Raw genomic sequence first — 22,634 nt, 5'->3', positions numbered from 1 at the left:
AACTTTGGCTGTGTCGGCGAGAAAAAAAAAAAATTGATCGGTAATGCAAAAAAAATTAACAAATACGTAATACTGAGATCATCCTATACATATCTATTGTAATTTGATAGTGAAATCAATGATCATTTCGCCAATGTGCAACACTGTGCTCCCTTGTATGACCCTGGAATAATAATGGCAGACGAGGGGGAAAATTTGTGAAAGTTGAACATGAGAGATGAAGTGTAGCTAACAGAATAAGGTGCTTTCTGTGTCACTGAGCTGGCCTCAGAAGAGGTTCAGATCAGGATACATTTGTACATAGCAAGTATAACATGAAGGAGGCGTTTAGAATATAATACAGAGTGAGAAGTACATAGCAGGAAGCCACAGAACAGTTCTGGAAAACCTATAGAGAAAAACGGAAGATGCTCTGCACACAAAACCAGTGGAGACCAGTCTTCTGGAGACGTGTCCTCAAGTGTGTCCCAATCTACTATGATGTGAGGCATCTTTATAGGGATAAATGCTGAGTATTGCCTGCCAGACATCAGAACTTGAAGGCCCTACACACCGATGTTACACCTATGCAAGTGATGTGCTTTATTGCATAGCACTGATAGTTCAAAGTTTATAGTGGTGCAGCTCCTGTTATTCCCACAGTTCTCACTTTTCAGCACAGTTTACATCAACAGGTTAACAATCGTTGCCCCTCTCACACCAACCCTGTCTCCTAAAAAGGACGTTGTTATAACTGAACTGCAATCAAAATTAAGTTAAGAGGAAAACTAAATTCAATTCAATTCAATATGTTTGTTTCAATATGTCGTTGTACCAGCGATAGGCGGCCATTTTACAATGGTTGCAGTTTTAAAACATGTGGTTAAGGTTGTGAATTCAAACAAAAACATTGATTTTTGATACAGCAAAGCCTTCTGCACAAATCTCAGCAACACAGGAGTTGAGTGCGAGCAGTCAGTCACCGGACACAGCGTGAAACACAACTGACTGTGATTGGCTGATTAGACATCTCTATTCTCTGGCAGTTCCTCCTTTTTGACTGTTGATGTGTCAAAATCTTCAGCCTTTCTTCCTGTTTGAGCTTCTCCGTCACACAGCTTTTCGAGAAATGTATTTCAGCTCCCAGCATCAAATCAAAAGACATTTTCAACTCCCGTTTTGGTGCGTGGACTTTGGTGCGCTCACGTAATTCCAAACATAGATGCACCTAACAAGTTCTAATCAGCGAAAATAACTGAAAACACCTGTGTGGGTGTGCAGGGCCTTGGAAATGATGAGTGGCAAAAATATCTTTAACTTCACTTAAACAAGTCCAGTGGATTATCGGTTTTGTTCTGGTGTTAAAATGTTTTACATTGATCAGTACTCGAGCTGCATAGCAAAAAAGCAGAAACCGATTAAATGAAAGTGTGAAAATTTAAAAGTCCTCCCGGCCGGTACAAAAGTATTATATATAGGTTGTTGAATAGTTCTGTCTTATGAGAGCTTTTTTCATCATGCAGAAGGTATAAATATATCAGACACCAAACAGGTGTAATGTAATGGTCCGTGACAAATGCTCAGAGTTTGCAACTTAGATTGCAGCTGCTACAATCAGAAAGAAAATACCACCTGATATGATTATGTTCTATGGCCACATTATATGGCTGTACTGTGGCCAACACATTGCTATGAAGCATTGGCAAATACCTCAGTATTGCTGCCTCCAATAGTAATATATTTTTTGCAGAATGTTGGAATGACTAAGAGTCACACCTTAAGGTCGATATTAAATAGGGTAGGAGACCTCAGGATGTAATTTCCGTCCCACTGCCGTAATCAAGCTGAAAATGAGCCCGCAGATGACAAATCATCCAATCCCATTGAAATGAAGGGGCATGTACTGATTCACTGCAAAGGAACTGTGAGCACATTTGTCTCTCTTTCTGTAGCATTTTCCTTTTGGCTATCGTGAGCTGTCAGACTTTAGATGTGATGGAGACATTTTTAGAGTCAATTCCAACTCTGATTCCAACTGCTTGAGTTGCTGAGGTTGACTTATTGACTCCTGCCACCAAAATGTTAAGCTGCAGTAGCTCTCTAGCAAGGGATCCTAAAACTAACTTGTGTAAATTCAAGAAACCTGATAATACTGCAGGAAATAGTAATACATGTGATGTTTTCAGGCTTCTTCTCCTTCATATCATTAATCCATCCTCGCTCTGCAGGCTGTATACCCACATGGCTACCTCGGCATCTGGGACTCAACTGTAAAGCCACCAGAGTCCCAGAATTTGGGACTACATTTCTGTTCTGATCTTCCTGGCTTCGTACTTCATCCTCCACTATAAATATGAAAGCTCAGAGAGACTTTTGATTCTGCTGAGCTGGAGGATATAGCACCTAACCATGGATTAGATTGTTTTCTGAAAACTGGGATGTCTGTATTTCAACGAGGCCTTTGGGTGGCATATGATTGCCCAGTTGAACAATTTGGTTTTATTATGAAAAAAAAAAACATCCAAAACTTCAAGGCAGCACTTCATGGTGAGCAATTTAATAATGCAAGCTTAGTCAATGTGAATGCATGCTAATAAAGCTTCAATTACTCAAGGTATCCACATAATAAAAAGCAACAACACCAAAGGGACCAACATAGCAATGGTTATGGTAATTATTATCTTTGGTAAAGTTTTCAGATTATTGACTTCAGTGGTGGATTCTGTAACTTGCAGCTCCATGTAATTGTTTGATTTTCTATTTGTTTTTTTTTATCTGCTGAGCACTGTTTATGTGTGTGTAGTTTAAGTAACCATATTATGAGGAAAAAATCTGTCCCCACAGTCACATTATGGGGACTCATCACCTATCTCGGGATTAACATTAGGTCCCCACAAGGTTATCCATCTGTATTCTCTGGGGAAATATTTGGGCTGAGCACAGATCAGCAACCACACTGGGGAATAAATGCAACATGTAAATGGCTTCCTGCAGGCTTCCCAAGTTGGTTTACAGGTCATCTCGCCACTTTAACGCACACCTCAGCTTGTGCAGGTCAGTGTGTGTGTGTGGGGGAGACAAGACAGTGAGAAAAAAGGAGAATATAGTACATTAGAGTGGGTCTGAGTTGAATTAACAAGACGTCAGGGGAGTATGTGTGTGTGAGAGAGGGGATGATGGCATATGCTCTTGTGCGCTATCCTCTCAACGAAATGTGCCCAGGAGGAAGTGAAGTATCAGGAACATTGCATCAGGTTAGGTTTAGGGGAAAGGTTTGATTTTAATTAAAAGTAAGATTTGAGGTATGAGTGGTTGAGTGTCCAACCTCTAAGTGTGCAAGGTGTCTGTATGCAGTTGGTTGTTTCTTCATGGAATGTCATTTTAATTTCTAATGAAGGAACTACTGGGAAACTACTACTGCAGACAAGTGTTTTTAGGATACCATTCATGTGTATGATATACAGAATAAACCATATGAAACCTTTGACACTTAACAGGAAATTGTGACCTGAACAGTGGATTTAGAAACAGGCATGCACGCTCTAAGTTGGATTTACTCAGTAGTAATGGATAAGTCACTGACGATTCATGTTATGTTAATACTAAGTACTGCTAAACATAAGCTTGCAAAAGCCATCTTCACTCACACAAGAACAAGGAAAACAAAGAAAAAAGAAAATTGAGAGAAATTATTTGAAACAATTATCTCTTTGTCAGCAAACCTGCTTCACCAAACCAGACAACAGTTTTTGCCCATTGGCAAAGCAATACAAGCAACGACAAAAATGGCTTTTCAAAAAAATCACTAAATGTGAGTTACGATTGATCTACGTTTCTGATCAATAGTCATCTCAGGGGCTGATGGAGGCTTGTGGGTGGACGCAAATGACCTCTGCTTTGGCCAAATCCACCCTGGGCGGACCCTGTCGCAACAGCAGTACTGTAGTTTGACAGCAGATGCTTAGAGCTGAATGGAGAGCACATTGGAATTAAATTTTTTATCAGCTAAAATAATAATAATAATAATAATAATAATAATAATAATAATAATAATAATAATACATTGTATGTAAAGCGCCTTGTGAAGTGACCCAAGGTCACTTCACAAAAAATGTTTTGTTAAAAGTCATCAAAAATAAAAATAAAAATAAAAAGTCAGTCCATAAGCCATCTTGAAGGATAGGAGCATTTTAAACATTGTTTTGGCAAACATACCTTATCACAAGATCTACGTACTAAGCTTTCAGACACATCTCATGTCTCAATTTACATATTCTTACTTATTCCATGTAAAATAAACTGCAATCTGCAATACGTCAACGGTAATCATTATGCAACTGTTTGCATTCTCTAAAAAATGATACAAAGTTGCAAGACAAAGTAAGAATAAATTGACAAAAACAGTCAACGTGTATGGCCTGTGTATGAAAGCTGCCATCAGCAAGTCGGTGCAATAAAAAGTTCAAGGACTTCCATAAATCCTGTAAGGTGACATCAGCAACACATGCTCAATGTGCTCGTGTTAGTCCGCCCAGCTGGTCTTTGATGCTTCATGTGAAAAGAAACCAAAGGGACGTGAAGAAGGAAGGAAAAGATTTAGCTTTCGTGAATCCAGGTCTTCTCTGGACTGGATTTAGACATTTTACAGTATAGTTTGTTCTTAGGTTTCACTTCACGTCCTTACAACTGAAGTGAAGAAATAAATACATTTATGTCTGCATGTGCAAGAATGTGCACTAATGTTCAAACCACACACAAGTGTTAACCTACTGCATTCCTGCTCTGCTGCATGCTTCTTCTTTTTTTTAAAGAATAAGACAGATGTATTTAGTAAAAGTTAATTGCTCTGTGCTGCTTAAAACTGAAAAGCCATAGCTCAATGCAGTTAATGCCCTTTGTTTTTCTTACATCATTTTAAACTGAAGAAGCTTAGCAGATACACTCAAGCCTCATGTATGTGCAGTTGCACACATAAAAACGAGCAAATAAATGAATTGACTTACTTTCATCTCGCCTGAGCCACAGTATTTGGGGAAACTACATTGGCGGGGAAATTGAGGAAGCCTAATTATGTGAGTTTGGCACGATGTTCAACACCAATATTCCTCAAATCAACGGGTAAGATAAAATGAGAAAGGGGATTCAAATTCTCTAAATGCAGCCTAATGCCAGGAAATATGTCAAGTCCCTGTTACACAGCTGAATAGTGAAGGGCCTCAAATTGGCACGATTTTACATATAAATCATGCAACCAAAGAACATCAGTGAATGGTGAATCGGATGCTAAATGAGTTACAGCTCAAAGAGTGTAGGATGTGAAATTTCTGTGTCACAGCTTTGCATACATTTGCAGAACACATCTATCAGGATAAAGTTTGGTACTGTTTTATGTTTGGTGCCACTGATATGATCAGTTTAACGGGTTAAATCCTCCCTGCAAACCAGCTCAAAGTTATATTATATCTACTAGGTTCAAGTTAACAGCGCCTAGTATCAGTATCCCTTATGGCACATCCCCCTTTCTTTTCCATTGGTTGTAATGCAGCAGCCATAACAATGGTGTGCTGTGTTTGAATTGTGATATAACTCTTAACTGTATGTAACTGGTGAAAAAAGATCCAGAATATTTAGAATGTGTGACATATAGTGTCATATAGTATGGATGAATCTGTCTCTGCAAGCTCTCAAATCTGGAGCTGGATTAAGAGTGCAGACAGATTTGAGGGAGCTGGGACCCATTTCGATATAGAGCCGGCGAAGGTCAAAGAAATGTCTCTCCCTTTGAGTAGAGCTTGGCTAGGTTCCATAAAAACTACACAGACCAAAAAAATAGCATTTTAAATGGAATCAGCAAAGAAAATAATTAAATATGCTCTCAGTCAGATTCAGGCATTCTGATTTTAAACAAAATGCTCCACAAGTCAGTGGAGGCTCATTATTTTCCTATTTTTCATATCAAGCTGGGTGACTAGAAAAACTGAATTCTGCTCAACTATACACAAAGAAAAAAAAAACCTACTTACCGCCTAATTGGTCAGAGAAGAAGTGACATACAGTCATGTTGCTTGCATAGTGAATGACACATTACTTTTACATTTACTAACGGTCCACTGCTGTGTTCTCCTTGAGAGTCTCCTGAGAGTGTTAACTATGATCAGTTTTTTTTTTCCATTGTTGTCAAAGTTTGTATACGAAAATACAAAACGTTTCAGTTGAGTGTTTCCTTCTATCACTTTATTCCGATCCATTCCGCCTCACACTTCCTCACATTGTCACAGTAGTCATCATAAACCTGTGAAGACCTGGCAGCACCTTCATTAGACCTTGGGTGGTAAGGTATGGTCACAGTTGTGACTCTAATGGTCAAACTCCTTAAATGTGTTGAGAGTGAAGAAAACAATCTTCTCACTTTCGCTAAGAATACAGACACCCACTTTGAAAATATCGTATTAACTGTAAGGTTACTGGTTTCATTTCCTGGACAGGAAAGTGTGGCCTGGGATGTTAGAATAAGAAAAACCTTTGTATCATGGGTCAACATAGAGCTGGGCAATATATCGATATTATCTCGATATCGTGATATCGATATGATATGATATTATGATATATCGTAATATCGCATAAGTGTTGTCTTTTCCTGGTTTTAAAGGATGCATTACAGTAAAGTGATGTCATTTTGTGAACTTACCAGACTGTTATAACTGTTCTATTATTTGCCTTTACCCACTTAGTCATTATATCCACATTACTGATGATTATTTATCAAAGATCTCATTGTGTCAGTATTTTGTGAAAGCAACAATAGTTAACACTACATATCGTTGCAATATCATTATCGAGGTATTTGGTCAAAAATATTGTGATATTTGATTTTCTCCATATCGCCCAGCCCTAGGTCAACGTATCTCTCATCTATTAAACCTTTAGTGCGTAACTTTTTGATATTAATAAGCGTCCGTGAAATTCAAGACATTATCAAATGAGTTGCTACAAAGCTAGTTAAGACTATCAGCTCCACACAACTCTCTCTGGATTTCTCAGTATGACTATGTTCAGAAGATTGTGTTGTCCGGTGACTTTCGCTCACAGAAACTTGAGCGAAGATAATGACCTCTTCTGAAGAGTCGGTTACGAGGCTTGTATCATGTGGACGCGCTGAAAGTGGTTTTGTCATTACTTAGAATTCCTCATGGGGGAGACAGAAACTACGGACTATAGCTTTAACTCTGGTTCATTTGTACTGCATCCTGTGAAAAGTGCAGGTTTTTATAACATCTTGGAAAATGTGATGGCTCTGTATTGTGACAATACTTTCACTTTTCTTTTTTTTAACAAACAATAAAATCGCCACCATAGCTATTACTTTTTTTACTATTAAAGTGGTACCCATATTAATTTAGTATTGCAATGTTGGAAGTCTTACAAGAGACAGATCAAAATTGATGCAACTGAGGATGAGATATCCTGACTATCAGACACTACTATGGGTCAAACAATGCTACATCCCACATTTCCTATAATGCAACTCAATAGCATGTTATGTTAGACTTCCCCTGTCTGGTAAATGCACACATATTTTAAACTCCTTGCTGCAGTTTGCATGGCAGGCTTTCTCCTAAAAACTTGTGGTCTCTTTCCAACATGAGTCAGTATCTCAGACACTCTAAAGACCCACTAAAGCTATTATACAACTGTTTCACAGACTGTGTAGTACTACTTATGGCAAACTGCGATTTCCGTAAAGATAGATAGGGAAGGAAGAACGGAAGTACAGAGGGAAGAAAAGAAGAGGAGGGAGGCAAGGAAAGAAGGATGGATTTCGGCATGATTATTCAATCAGAATTGGACTTCATATAATGGTTAAACATCCCTGTTTGTCTACATTCATGTTTTTCACATGTAGGCCTAGACAAAGAAATGGATAAAGATTAATTAGATTAGTTAACGGAAGGTTGGTGGTTTGATCCCTGGCCCTGCAGTCCCATGTCACAGTGTCCTTGGGCAAGACACTGAACCACAAATTGCTCCCGATGCTGTGCCATCGGTGTGTAAATGTGTGTGAATGTTTATCCTGTGCACCCTGTACGGTAGCCTCGGCCACAGCGTATGAATGTGTGTGAATGGTGAATGGTTCCTGTGCTATGTAAAAGCGCTTTGAGTCGTTAAGACTAGAAAAGCGCTATTTAAATACAGTCCATTTACATTTACGTCGAAGGAATCTTCAAGCAATCCTGTAACAGCTATACAATAAAGTAGCCTACTAAAAGATTGTAATTTGGTGCGGCTGAAAAATATTGTCATTGGCGTATACTGTGTTCTATTTATTTTTCTTCCGTGCTACAGTGATGCAGCTAGCTGAGTACAGCCCACCCTGAAACATAGCTGTGAAATCCAAGTGAAAGGGTTAAACAGCTTTGCTCAGCTGGAAATGTCTGCATGTAGCATTAGCCTCAGTGGCATCCACAGGGGTGGTCTTGGTGCTTGACCATAACAGAATACTTCCATGCTTTATTTTTGCCCCTCAGGTCGCGTCAGAGGGGAAGCATCCCGGGTATCAGGAAAAGGTGCCTCTTTTTCAGTTCAGCCCTGCTCTTACACAGTTTATGCACACCACTGACATGTCCTGATGTCTAGAAAAATATCATAATGTAACAAGTCAAATATAATAAATAACAATATGGTGTAGGAAATAGCACAGCCATGGTAACATGGAAGGAACCACATAGGAACATTTTGTGATTTTTCACATCGCATCCAATGCCAACCACAAGACATTACACGAGACAGTGCAGAAAAGCAAAAAGACATCCAGCATTTACCCCATACACAACATATTTCTGTTATATTTGGCAGTACCGTTTTAAGTGTAAAAGGAGTCCCTCTCCCCGTTGCAGAAAAAGGGGGGGGGGCTGTAGGACGGAGCAGCCAGCCAGCGTGAGGGCTGAATAATTGATCTCTCTCTATCGGTCAGGAGGACGTTAGTGGGACGTTTCTCTCTCCCCATGACTGTGTGAACGGCAGCTACTTCCCCCCTCCAAAAACCACCACCACCACCCCCTTTCTACTCCTCCTCTTTCTCTCTACGCGCCCGTGTGTGTGTTTGTGTAAGTGAGTGTGTGAGCAGGAAGACGAAACAGCAAGCAGGAGGAGACACCAAGGACGTCCTTTTTTTTTCCAGCCCCGGGAGCCGGAGATGCAAGGGACGAGCAGTTAGATTAGCTTGTGCTGCTGCTGCTGCAGGATAACTTGGTTCCGGAGAGTGCTGAAGCTGAAGCTCTGTCTGCTCTCTGATCCCTTGTTTGGTGTGTGAGTGTGTGAGAAGGATTTCAGCCTGTCGCCGGACGGAGGTAAATCGATGCTTGATGCTGCTGTTGCTTCAATGCAATTCAACGTTTGAGAGGAGCTGTCCACTCGCGGTGGTGCTGAAACCTGGCTCTGATCAAACAAGGAAGTGCATGTGTAATATTCCCGCTTTTCTTTACACCATCTCTGTCTCTTTGCACGCGAATGCACAACCAGGTCGAATTTTGAACACATTTACTGCACGTCCACTACTCATGTTATGCTGTAAACATCAGCTTGATGCATCCGTGTGCATTGCTGTCTAATTAACGCACTATACAGTTGAGCGGCTTTTATTTTTTTTTATTTATTTATTTTTTTTATGCCGGAGTGGGATGGCTGTGTCCAATGTTCCTCCAATGGAGGATGGAAAGTTTTACCACATGATCAGGAAAAATACTCAGCGGTGGTTTAGTCCGGCGTCCACATGCGTGACAACAGACGGTCCCCTGCCAAGCTGAGGACTTGCACCGTGCACTTTGTCCAAACTCGCTTGGCTGCGGGCAGAGCTCGGCCGCATAGAGGTTATCACCGATCGTCGTGACACGTACTCCCGTCAGTGCCTGACACTAAACACTCAACTGTCCGGGCTTCTTAAAAAAGGCGTCACATTTTGCGAGGAAACGCTAAGCCATAGCTGCTGACTTGGTCTGTAGATTCGAGGTGTTTGGTGATTTACTGTTTTTTTCCCCCCCAGTTGTGTTCAGGTTGTGTTTGAACCATTGACCTTGGTGTCCTTCAATTGGCGCATTGTAGAAACGTGCCTAACACACAAATCCAGATTCTGTAAGCCTACATGTGGCTGTTTGACTTCGTGCAAGCTGTAATTGGAGCTAAATGTGGAGAAATGAATGTTTAATATTTCCACAACCTTCTTTACATATTTAATGGGCAGTGTGTCTGTAGTCGTGTAAAGTGAGTTTATACTGACCTCCTTATCTTATCACATTTCAAGTCATGACCAATCTTCCTGTATACTATGTTTCATTGTTCATTGCTTTTGAGGTCTTGTTTATAAATTTAAGGATTATGAAGATTAGGATTATTGATTTTTTTTTTTTTTTTTTCCAGATCTGGCTACAAAGGACTTCTACTTTTCCGTCACGATTGAATGTAACATTGCTCGGACAAGGAAGGCAGGGAATTAAAAGCCATCATCATGAATTTCGTTATGAAACAAGCGTTGGGAGGTAAGACCGACCTTTTTTTCCCCCGACTGTTGCACCCCAGAGTGTGAATAATATGCGTGTGTGAGTGCGATGGTGTTTGTGCTTTTCCTGGAGGTTTTATTTTCCTGCAAACTTCTGTCAGACTTTATGATATCCAGTGCCTTCCCAATTTCACGTCTTGGTGCACAAATTCACACATCGTTATTCCCTTCAGTCATCTGCAGTGGAGGAAGTCAGTTGTTGTTTCATTTCTTTTTTGTCTTCCTTTCCCTGAATGCTTTCTTTTTTCACATCTGCTGCTGGCTTGCTGCACACATGGCGTAGTTGGCCCCTGAGGCACACTGAGTACAGCTTACTGTAACAGGCTGGTGATTTGTAACGTAGACTAAACCGCTGTGGCCAAAGGGCACTTCATTTTCTAGTGAGCGCAACCTGTTTACCAAGAGGTGTTTAAACAGGTCTTATAGCTGTGGCTCAGTCTTACCATTAACCAGACTCTAAGTGGCGCCTCTTGACTGGACGCTGCAGCGCGTCTTATCTCGACATGCTGAGTACACATTTTCCACCTGAATGGGGAAAAAGATAATTAAGTCTGAATCTAATCTGCAAAAATGTCATTCCAGCATGCAGGCATGTGAATGATTTTCTAATTGCTGTTGCTGCAACAACTCCCCGGACATGAGATTATCATAACAGAGTAATGCATTTTTAAGGAATATGAACTCGTTATTATGTATGAATATGCATATGGTGCAGTGGAAGGTGAAAGGACCTCAGTGGTTTGAACACAGCAGAGACGCTGCTTTGTGATTTGTCCGTAGCGAGCCCTCAGAGCAGAGTGGAAATCCAACCCTGGTCTGCTGTTGGTGGTGCCGTCAGGACAGCATCAGACAGTGTGTATCTGCACTGAAAATAATTTCTGTATTTATAAGGCTTAAAGCCCCTGAAAACTTGTTTTCAAATCGTAAGTTTTTCCCCATAGCAATACATATTCATGACTAAATAAACAAGTTAAAAGATAAAAAAATATATATTATTATTATTTATTAAGAGTTTAACAGTCCTAAACTGTGTGGTTTGATCAGATTTGATTGACATAAAAAAATAATCCCAGATTTGTCATCACTTTGATTCAAATAAATCCTAATTGGTTCATGGATAACCTTCCCATTCAGTTTATTGACATTGCACTGCAGCAGGTGCACTAACTCAACAAATTGCTACACATACACACTCACACACCCTGCTTGACCGCTTGTTGTTTATTGCATGACTTATTGTGGCATGTGCAGTCGACACTGTTTCTCTGGAGGGGGTGTAGGATATGAGGTCATGACGCAGCAAATCTGTACAGTGCCGCAGGTACAGATGTTAAAGCATGGGGCGAACATGATAGAGCTTCTCGATTATGGAAAAAAATCATAATCGCAATTATTTGGTCAATATTGAAATCATGATTATTTACCACGATTACTAATTGACTTTTGGAAAGATGTTGCATTTATTGCACTTAAAAAACAGTGATGACAGAATTTGCTCTCCCCTTCATGTTCACCAAACGCTTCTTCTCTCTCACTGCTATCTTCACTTGCCCTGCTTTATAAATGCCACCAGATACCCCAAACAGGAGCTTGCTGACCATTGGCTGAGTGAGTTTAGCCTTCGGGAGGGGCGAAAGCGTGTCATTCAGAATACAAAGCAAAATAAGGGTTTACTTGCAAAACGTAATGTGCAAAATAATCATTTTTCTCAATTACATTGTTTTTCTGATCGTTAGGAGCCAAATTCGAAATCGCGATCAGAATTTGATTAATTGCACAGCCCTAGCATATTATCCACTTCATTAAACAGCTGCTGGATGTGAAGCTCCATCATCCTCTGGACACAGAAACGTGTGTCTGTCATTGGTGTTACGCTTAAGTTATTTCATAATAAGTGCTGTCTACTTTGGGACTCCTGCTGTAAACTTACTCTGAAAGAATTTTGGATGAAGCTGTCATGTTGTCGGTTGGGCAGGCATTTCTCATTATTTCAGCGATACACAATGCTGCTGCATTGTACTGCCTACTCCCTTTTCCCAATGTTTACATTTTCACAGGACAAGATAGGCCTGATTGCAACTCTTCTTCTCTTGTATATACAGTCGAGTATGCTGCAAATTGGGAATTGAATTCACAAAAATGATCTTTGGTTCCAGGAAGTCATTAGATAATCATTGTGATGGAGTACACAACAAAAGCAAGTGTCAGGAGTCTGCCAATACATTTTTGTATCATATAAAAATTAATGCAAACCAATAGTAACCAGAATGGTGGGAAGAATACATCCAACGATATAACATTTTACAGCCTGAATTAAAATAAATGGTCAGAAAAACTGTCTACATGTTCTTTAGTTAAGGAGCTTAAACTTAACAACACTCTGGCCTGTTGCTTTAAGGCTGCTGGTCTCTGCGGGTGTGTTCGGTTTGCTTGTGTCAGGTACAGTAGCTGTGTGTTAATCATGTATTTAGACGTGCATGTGTGTGGCTCACTGCTGGTGGGTGTGTTAGCGCAGGTGCCCATCACTAGGCTCGCACAAAGCTCCTCGTGAATGAAGACGAGTCAAATCCGTTCAACTGTGCATAAAAGAAATTTTACACATGAGGAAAACCAGGCAGTTTGTGCCAAGACCTTAAGCAGAGTATTTCTTTCCGTCTTGGGGAGTGAGGTTTTTTTGTTTTCTTCTTAAGGAGTAATGAGTTTCGGAGTTCAGTGGATTAGCTGTGGGCTATTATCTCACTTCTCTCTCTCTCTCTCTGTGCGCTCTGAGGAGAAACTCACACTCCATCTGCTCCCATCTAGGCTGTGATTTGTATTCTGTCTGTTTTGTGCAGTTAAGGGCAAGGTCGTCTCGCCAAGGCACAAAGAAAGGGCTCCTCTCTGTCATCCATGCCCTTTCAGCCTTTGAAATGCAAGTCATAGATCAGAAGTTCCCAAAGTTTTTCATGTCAAGGACCCCTCTCAGGAGATGAATGGCTCATCTGAGGAGAGCGTTAAGAGTCTGTTAACAATCCGCGATATAAGAAAAGACCATGCTGGTTGTTTTAGCTGGTTCACCACTAGTTTGACATTGCCAGACCTTCCTCCACAGCGCTGCGGAGGAGGGTCTGGCTACTCCACACAGAATTCCGGGATGGGAGAAAAACGTGCTCTTGTTTATTGCCATTTCTTTAAGCCAATCATAATCATGGGCGGCACTAAGTGCCTGACAGAGCCACGGTGTCTCTGCAAAATAGCCTCGGGAAGGAACTTGTTTGGGTGGAACGCGTGTACGTTCAAAGGTTGTTTTAGTCACGCAACAGAAAACAGAAAACTCAGATTGGACAGATAGTCTAGCTAGCTGTCTGGATTTACCCTGCAGAGATCTGAGGTGCAGTTAACCATAGTCCTCAGAAATCCACCGGAGCGTGATCCAGGGGAATTTCCGGCAGCACCGGAGAAATCCTGAAAGTGGAACGTCGTGGATATAGACTAGTTCACTACTAATCATATGGATTTAAGTGTAACTGCACCCAGGCAAATACTATTTTGTGCGCTGTTGGTAACAACAAACAACAACAAATACAAATACTGTATATATAACTATGCATACCTGTAATCCTGGCTGTGGTTAAACAAGTATTTAAAAAACACAAATGTTCAGCAAAATCTATGTATTTCAATGGAATCACCATGTTAACAGTTTGCTAGCATGGTTTATATGCTGTATGTCCATGCTAGCCTTAGACATTGAATTCAACTTCGATTGGAAATTTGGCCAGCCAACTAGCTTGGAGAATTTTGACTGACTAGCGCTAACATGTACCCAGCAGGCTGGCGTATTAGCTGTAATCTTGTTGTTGGTAGTTCACCAACTAGCACCGCAAGCTGTCACTCCGTCACCAAGCTTCTTGCAACACATATTTGGCGATAAACTTTACTGTGCCTCTTTTTGATGTGACCAGGACATTATACTTTCCAATCAAGCCTACCTTTCATGCAGCTGTTGGTTTCCATTCATTTCATTGATGACAAGATGTTAAAATCAACTGGCAGGGTCTGGAAACGTTCTGAAGACGGGTAATCCACTTCGGTGAACACTTAAAAGCCCTTGACACCCCCTCACACATGTGTTTTTAGTATATGAGTTTTGGTAACCTCACACAATTCCCAGCACAGCTATGGCCAACTTCAAACTGAGCAGAGATCCGATCAGTCAGAATCAAAGTGAAAACCTTTGTGGGAATGGAGGGCCTATAAATTAAAATTAATAAGAAAAATTACAAAAATGTAAATACATCTGCAGCACAGTCGTTTTGAAATCTTATCCTTATCTCCCCATCAATTATCACCAGTCATTGAGTCAAGTTAATGACATGGAAAATGGTCTGCACCAATATGAAATATATGGTTTGCAGATAAACGTTTTAAGCATATATATATACCTGTCTGATCCTTTAATCTGTAGTGAATAAAATCAAACCCCATAGAACCAGTTCAACGACTGTTGGAGTCCTTAAACCAGAGATTTAGAACCAATGGCCATAGCTTATCGGTGACATGTAGGGAGAAAAGCAAGGACAAATGAGGAGTTGGTTCAGTCTGCCGGGCAGTTAGAGCAATTTCTTTGTGTTTGTCAGTGTGTGTAGGTCTTTTAATGCACGAAACGGGGAACCATGCAGGAAGAGAGGGGAGGGGATGACATCATCTAAAAAATCTCCTAAATAGAAGTCACCTTTCTCACCTCTTTCTCTCGATGAAACTGCACCTCCAACTCCTCCTCCTCCTCCTTCTTCCTCCTCCTCTAGCATCTCTGCCCTCAGTCTTGGTGGAAGAGGAGGAGGAGGAGGAGGAGAAGAATTGAGGTGTAGGAGGAGATAAAAAGTGACAAATTGATCTTTTAAACGGGATGTTATGTCATCAGCGGCTGATGGCAGAGGTTGTAAAGTCAGGCTGCACTCTGGACTGGCAGAAGCTGTAATCTCCGTTTAATGGGAGATGTTTTCTGCCTTCTGCAGCCTCAGAGTTTCTCTCTTTCTCCATTTTCCTCCCCTACTTCTATCATCCCTTCATTCGTCATTATATTCTAAACTCCTCCCTCTAGCCTTCCTTATCTTTAGTCATGTTTTGTACTACCTTTATTCCACCGTCTTTTGCTCTCTGTTCATCACTCCCCTCCCTACCAACACAGCTCTCCGCCCTCTCTACCTTTACTCCATCACTCTCTCTATCCCCCTTTTACTCTCCCATCCTTCAATTTTCCTTTCCTTTCCTTTCTTTCCTCCTCTAATGATTACAGCATCTAAAGGGCGAGGCAAGGAAACCTCAATCAGGCAGCAATAGGGGAGACTGGGACTGTCTGTGTGCGTGTGTTTGTTTGTGTATGTGTGTGTGATTCAATATTTGCTTGTGTGTGACAAGAGAGGGAAAGAGAGAGAGAGCGAGAGAGAGAGAGAAGAGAGAGAGAGAGAGAGAGAGAGAGAGAGCAGTAAAGTGTGTGACAAACAGACGGGGACTAGGGCGGGCCTTAGTAGTCGGCTTTAGCTGGCATTAGATGATAAAGTGTGTGTTTCTGTGTGTGTGTGTGTGTGTGTGTGTGTGTGCGCGCGCTTGTGTATTTGTGTGTGTGCCCAAGTAAGACGGAGATGATGCTGTGTGTGTGTGTGTGTGTGTGTGTGTGCGTGCGTGCGTGCGTGCGTGTGTATCCGTGTGTGTGCCCAAGTAAGACGGAGATGATGCTGTGTGCGTGTGTGCGTGTGTATCTGTGTGTGCGCCCAAGTAAGACGGAGATGATGCTGTGTGTGTGCGTGTGTGCGTGCGTGTCTGCGTGTGTGCGTGCGTGTGTGCGTGTGTGGCGTGTGTATCCGTGTGTGCCCAAGTAAAGACGGAGATGATGCTGTGTGTTGCGTGCATGCGGCGCATGCCTGTGTATCCGTGTGTGTGCCCAAGTAAGACGGAGATGATGCTAACACAACCACATAGAAAAACAGAAAATTGGAGAGCAACACACAAAAACGTCAACACTGACACACACCACCAGGGCAAACACATCTAATTCAAACCCACTGATGTGCAGTTAAACAAAGCCAAGCACATGCATACACACACACACACACACACACACACACAGATACACACACACACACTACAGTGCGTCTCACTATCTTTGTGGGGACCCGTCATTGACATAATGCATTCCCTAGCCCCTTACCCTAACCTTAACCATCACAGCTAAATGTCTAACCTTAACCCTTACCCTCACCATAACCATCACCTAATTCTATCCCTAATCCTACAACCAAGTCTTAACCATCAAACAGCCCTTTAAACTTGTGGAGTACAGCATTTTGGCCCCACAAAGCTGTTAGGACCCCACAAGTATACTGGACTCCTGGTTTTTGGACCCCACGAATGTAGTCAAACAAGAACACACACGCACACACACACACACACACACACACACACACACACACACACACACAACAGTCGTAATCAGTGGGATGCGACAGAGCTCCGGCTCGGTTGAAACCCACAGCAGGGGAACGCTAATGCAATGTTGGGAGAACCACAGCAATACAGACAGTGCAGCCTGCATTTGAGCCTTTGACACACATCTACTGGACACACGTAAAGATTCTCTAAGAAGACCAACTTCTGTGAGTCAACCGAAAATAACACTGGATAATTATAGTGGATGAACTGCAGAGCATTTGGGCAAGACGCATACACATACACCCTGAGTCAGGAAGCTGAGGGACTAAAACGAAAAGAAAAGTCACACTGCTGTCAATCATTTTCAGATTTGAATTCCTCTTCATGATTGTTAGTTTAAATTTTTTGATCCATGTCAGGTATCGCTGCTTTTGTAAGTGCATATTTTGAGCAAAATTGCTGCACAGATAAACAAACAACAGGTTTATTGAGCACAGATGCTTCTCTAGATGATCTGTTGGCACTGGACAGCTTCACTGGATGGAGGTTGAGTGGTTTTGCTCAGGGGTCCCTCAAATGTGCTGAATCGAGGACCCATCAGTTACAAGCCACGTTTCTAACTTTGAGGCCGCAGCTGCCCTTCGAATATATTGCCATAATATTTTGAGAACAGACCGAATGGATTCATGGAATTGATCTGGATGTGGGATAATATTACCCACAGAATAAACAGAGACAGATCTTGAATTTTATACCGTCAGAAACTCTAGTAGAGGGATAAACAGTTTAAAACCTCTCCAAGTGCCTACTGCGTAGTACATTTACACACATACAGTGCATATGGTAAACTAGTGTGGGTCTCGTGCTTTATATTGATAGTGTAACTGTGAAAATGTAATATGCAGTATACTGTATGAGGCAATTCCCTTTGCTGTGGTTGTGCGGTCACATAGGAGATGGAACATAATTATCCTAAAGGATTAATTAGGATTACCTGGAGAACCCTGAAGGCTATATGGAGATTTTTTACTCTTGTGTGACCTTCCATCCCCGCTGGGTATATGGGCTGTTATTTGTTTACCTGTTCAAAGAGGGAATTACAGAGCCATTTGTAATTTTGTGTCTACTGTCTGGATTTCTTTTGTGTTTTCAAATCTGATGCTTCTTAACCCTGATGTACATGTCCCCTCCCTCAAAAACCCACATTTTTAAATCAGTGGCTTTTACATGCCATCTTCCGCATGTCGTACCTGTTTGCTCATCCTCTCCCTCTCTTTGTCCTTTTCATCTTCTTTTTTTTCTCTCCTCCTCTCTGCCCTCTCTTCATCTTGCTCTGTCCATTCTCTGCTATTTAGGCTGATGTGGACTGTCTTTTTAAAAGAGCTGTGGAACACACACACACACAGACACACACACACAGCCTTTGTACAGCTACTAGAGTTGATTGTGAAAACGTCATCATTTTTCTTTTTATATTAAGCTTTGATTAAAACAATGGAAACATGGCCATGTGAAGCTGAAATGGGATTTTTATGCAGCAGCAGACTCCCATCAGCGGGACTGTGATATTACAACATGTTATTAATGCCCTTTAGCCCTCTACTTAGGAAACAGATTCCTTTTGTGTCTCAAATATTGCTTCTTTCCCCCACAATTCTTGCAAAATGCTTTTTGTGTGCATATTCATTTCAGGCCACCAACGTACGTATCACACCTTACAAGCTTCGATAACATGATGTGTAATTTATATATATATATATATATGACACACGCTTCCTGCTGGATTTCATATACAAGCTTTGCGCATGGGTGAGCAGTCTCTGTGAGCAATTCAAATGAGTTTCTTTACACTTAACTGGCTTTCAGTTGACTTGGCATAAAAGAATAATGTGTTATGGCAGATATCAGCCTATTTGAACACAATTTCAGAGAAATGAGCCAAGAAGGGAGGCAATGTAATCCTGATAAAGTGATGTGCATTAATGATGTCTTCCCTCTTTAGACACCTACGCTGTACAACAGGTTTTCTTTTTTCATCATTTATGGTGTAGAGCCTTCCTTTGGAAAAAATTTGTGAACCAAAACTTGGCTTCGAGCTGCATTAAAATATTTGACTGTGAGTTGAAGACTTCATTTTCATGATTGAAATGTTTAATTATGTCTAATTGTAAATGTTTTTTTATTTTTTTTATTTTTTTTGGGGCATTTCGCCTTTAATCACCAGGACAGACATGAAAGGGGAGAGAGAGGGGGAAGACATGCAGGAAACTGCCGCAGGTCGGACTCAAACCCTGGGCCTTTCCGTTGAGGAGTAAAACTCTTCATATTGGCGCACACTGTACCAACTGAGCTACCCGGGTGCCCATTTGTGTCTGATTTTAAGGTTTAATTTATTGTCATTGCACAACATAGGGTTGCACAACAACATGCATTTGCAGTTTCTTTATGCTCACTAAGCCTACTTTTTTAATCAGCCAACAGCAGAGTCAGCCAAATATGTAACATTTCACATATCTAATTTTAAAATAGGTCAGTCAATGGAAATGTGGATATAAAGTTCCCAGTATGATAATATGGTTAGGTAGAAATCTATTGGCAGGAGACAAGGCTCATTGTCATCTAACAAGGAAAAGGATTACACCTCTGAGCTGTCAAAAACACCATTAAAAAGGAAAAAGAGTACTCCAGATACCTTTTCTTCACAAACACATGGCCTCCAACATGCCAGCCTGAAGATGATTGATGTATTGATATCTTATTTGTCATCATGGTCCAGCAACTCACCCTGAAGGTCTTCGTGTCATTCTGTGTGTGTTGTTTGTGTTATAATCATGGTGAAGTGACGGCGACTGACCTTCAGGGATGTTCTGAAACTGAAGTTACAGACCACTGTCTTCAGGAGCAGCCGTGTCCGAAAGATCTAGTTTGAAGCCCCCTTAGGCTTGGACAGTCAGGACTATTGTCATGAATTAAAAAGAGAAAGGAAAGGATTTTCTTTTAATCCGGGTTGGTTCTGGGACTGTTTGGAGCACACATGTCCTATTTGCAGCAGCCATGTGATTCATGCTCACAGTTGCAAACAATCAATACCATCTAAACAGTAAATCAAAGTCCTCGGTTGGCAGTTTCATCTTGTTTCTCAATAGAGTATAAACCAGGTCAAGACTAAAGCCTGTCCTAATCTAGTCCTTTTCAATAGTAGGAATTAAAAATTCTAGCTTTTGTCTGAATGTAAAAAATAATGCTAAAACAGCTAAAGGTTCTTCTGTACTTTACCTATACACTTCAAGCTTGAAAATAGCTTGAAAAAAGTAAACAAGTTTGATAAAAATTTATCTTGAAAAATGTTCAAATAGAAAAGCCAAAGTTAACACTCATGTTGTCCTCGGGTCAAATTTGACCCTGTGTAAAAAAGAGACAAAACGTTGGTAATAGCGTAATCTTTTGTGTGGAAAAAGCAAAAAAAAACAATGATAAAAACATAAAAAAATAAAACTTGATAAAAAGTGTCAAAAACGTCAACAAAAGTGACAGAAACGTCACTGGAAAACTTGACAAAAGCTACAAAAATGTTGTAAGAAGAGACCAAAATGTAAAAAAAACTGTGAAAAAAGCAACAAAAACGTTGAGAATGGACAACAAAAGAGTTTTTTTCATGGTCGAAAGGAAGACAACACAAGGGTTAAGTCATTCAAATTATCAGCTGAACTATATTTCTCTCTTATATAAAAATTGCAGTTGATTGACATTCTCCAACCTGTGGGGGTTTTCTGCCCTGCAACAGCCTGCCAGGGGGCGGGCAGTCCATCAACTCCCGAGGGAATCCCCATGTGGCTGACGGAGCTGTCACTCAAAGCTTTTCGTTCCCACATGAAAAGTCCCTGGAGTTTTCTCCGTATGGAAACAGTTGCAAGAACAGGAGAGGAATGAGAAGAATAGCTACCTTAAATAGCTGAATGTACATCTGTATTTGCCACATGGAAAGCGAAAATACCAAATGTTTGCAAAGAATAAATGACATTTCAGGTTACAGTATGGTTTCACACTGTCCAAGCAAGGGTGGTATTTTCTCCAACCCACACAGTCAAATGGTTAAATCACTAATATATGTATAATAATAGTGATACTATTGTGTGGCTGTACTGTGTGGGTTCATCACTACATACGATTCCTTTCCTTTTTATAGCTAGCTATACTGATGCCATATAGTTAATATAATAATTCTAAATAGACATTCATTCCTGGATATGTATGTATTGTGATGTCTTATATGGTGTATATGTAATGTATGTTATTTTATTTGTTTACCTGCCCAGGGACAGCAGATGTAAACTAGCTATTAGCTAACTCTGGTGCAATTACTCTTAATTGTGCATTGTCCCTGTAAAAATAAACAATAAAATGAAATTAAATTAAAAAAAAAATAAAAGTATAAAACTATACAGTATATTTTTAAGTTTTTCCTGATACCTTATTTATACCTTCACCTTGTGTGAACTGCTGAGTGATTTTATGTCACAGACTAAATGTCATTACCACATTGCCATTGAATGAAAAAAAAACACACGTGCACACTTACAGACACACACTAACAAGGTGCAATCCCGATCAGTCAATTCGTGCAGACAAATCCTCTCTGAACCTAAACACCCAACACATCAATACTTTTGCACGTCGGTGCTAATAACGTCTCCACGTAGAATCTTCCTGATCTTGGTGGGGAGTTCAGGAAATCAAAACACTTGACCTGCATAGCTGTGGAGTTCGAGATGCTGTTCTGCGTGAGAGCTGATGTTTAGTTCCGATTCACGCTTTGACCTAGAATGCAGTTAATAGCGTACAATAAGGCTGCATGACACTTAACTATACACTGCAGTGAGAGGGATGACTGGATAGCACACATTAGTATTGTGGAGCATCCTCCGGACTGTGTGTGTGTATGTGTATGTGCTTGTGCTTGTGCGTGTGCGTGCGCACGTGTCTCGCTGAACAATACATGCATGCAGTGATCAGATTATTATGGTCTTTTTTACTGAAATTTGCAGTTGATTCTCCCCAGTGTTATTATTTTATGATCCAACTTTCAATGGATCTCACCTGACCATTTTCAAATATAATATAAAATATTGCAGCTAGAAATGTTAAGAGTTGTATTTTGACACAATCCGTACATACATCTGTAAGTAGCTGATTTGTCCTTAGTCGTGTCTTTATAATGATTTAAGTTAAAATGAGGTAGAAACCTTTTATAACTGAAATGGCTTGGACAGTAAACGGTGTCGTATCTTACAGGTTTGTTGGCAGAACATTAACAGCACATACATTTGTGAGATCAATGCCAAGAATCTATAACAACACCAGCTGGCCTCCTTCCAGCCACATCCAGCCAGCTGTGTGGGTGGGATTAAGTGGGAAGTAGCAATGCATCTGAAAAGGTTGTTTTTTTCCTTCTTTTACAACTATGGTCTTAGTTTCGTAGTTAAAAACTGTTCTTATCAGCTATGAACAGTATCATTCACCAATTGAATTGCTGAGATCTGGGAACAACAGAGTCTAACAGGACAAGGAACACAAGTGAGTGTACCTGAAATGTCAGTTAGAATATTTTTTGGGGCTTTTCCGCCTTTATTGATAGGACAGCTAGGTGAGAAAGGGGAGAGAGAGGGGGAAGACATGCAGGAAATCATCACAG

General features: G+C 40.7%; 1 protein-coding gene across 4 annotated transcripts in view; it reads left to right on the top strand.

Annotated features, from left to right (window-relative positions):
- The first annotated feature begins 9,029 nt into the window (after positions 1–9,029).
- LOC120567091 (complexin-1-like) overlaps positions 9,030–22,634 on the top strand; it is a 59,079-nt gene continuing 45,474 nt past the window's right edge. Inside the window, exons 1-2 of one of the 4 annotated variants that reach the window (XM_039813897.1) lie at positions 9,030–9,326; positions 10,393–10,511. In XM_039813897.1, the coding sequence (XP_039669831.1) occupies positions 10,481–10,511 (31 nt within the window). In that variant the 5' untranslated portion in view covers positions 9,030–9,326; positions 10,393–10,480. Of the gene's footprint in view, positions 9,327–9,750; positions 9,985–10,211; positions 10,237–10,392; positions 10,512–22,634 lie in introns of those variants that run through there. The other 3 variants (XM_039813898.1, XM_039813899.1, XM_039813900.1) reach the window with 3 other exon arrangements.

This window comes from Perca fluviatilis, chromosome 10 (assembly GCF_010015445.1).
Source record: "Perca fluviatilis chromosome 10, GENO_Pfluv_1.0, whole genome shotgun sequence".
In the NCBI taxonomy this organism is placed as follows: domain Eukaryota; kingdom Metazoa; phylum Chordata; class Actinopteri; order Perciformes; family Percidae; genus Perca; species Perca fluviatilis.
This window is presented reverse-complemented; position numbering and strand designations above follow the sequence as displayed.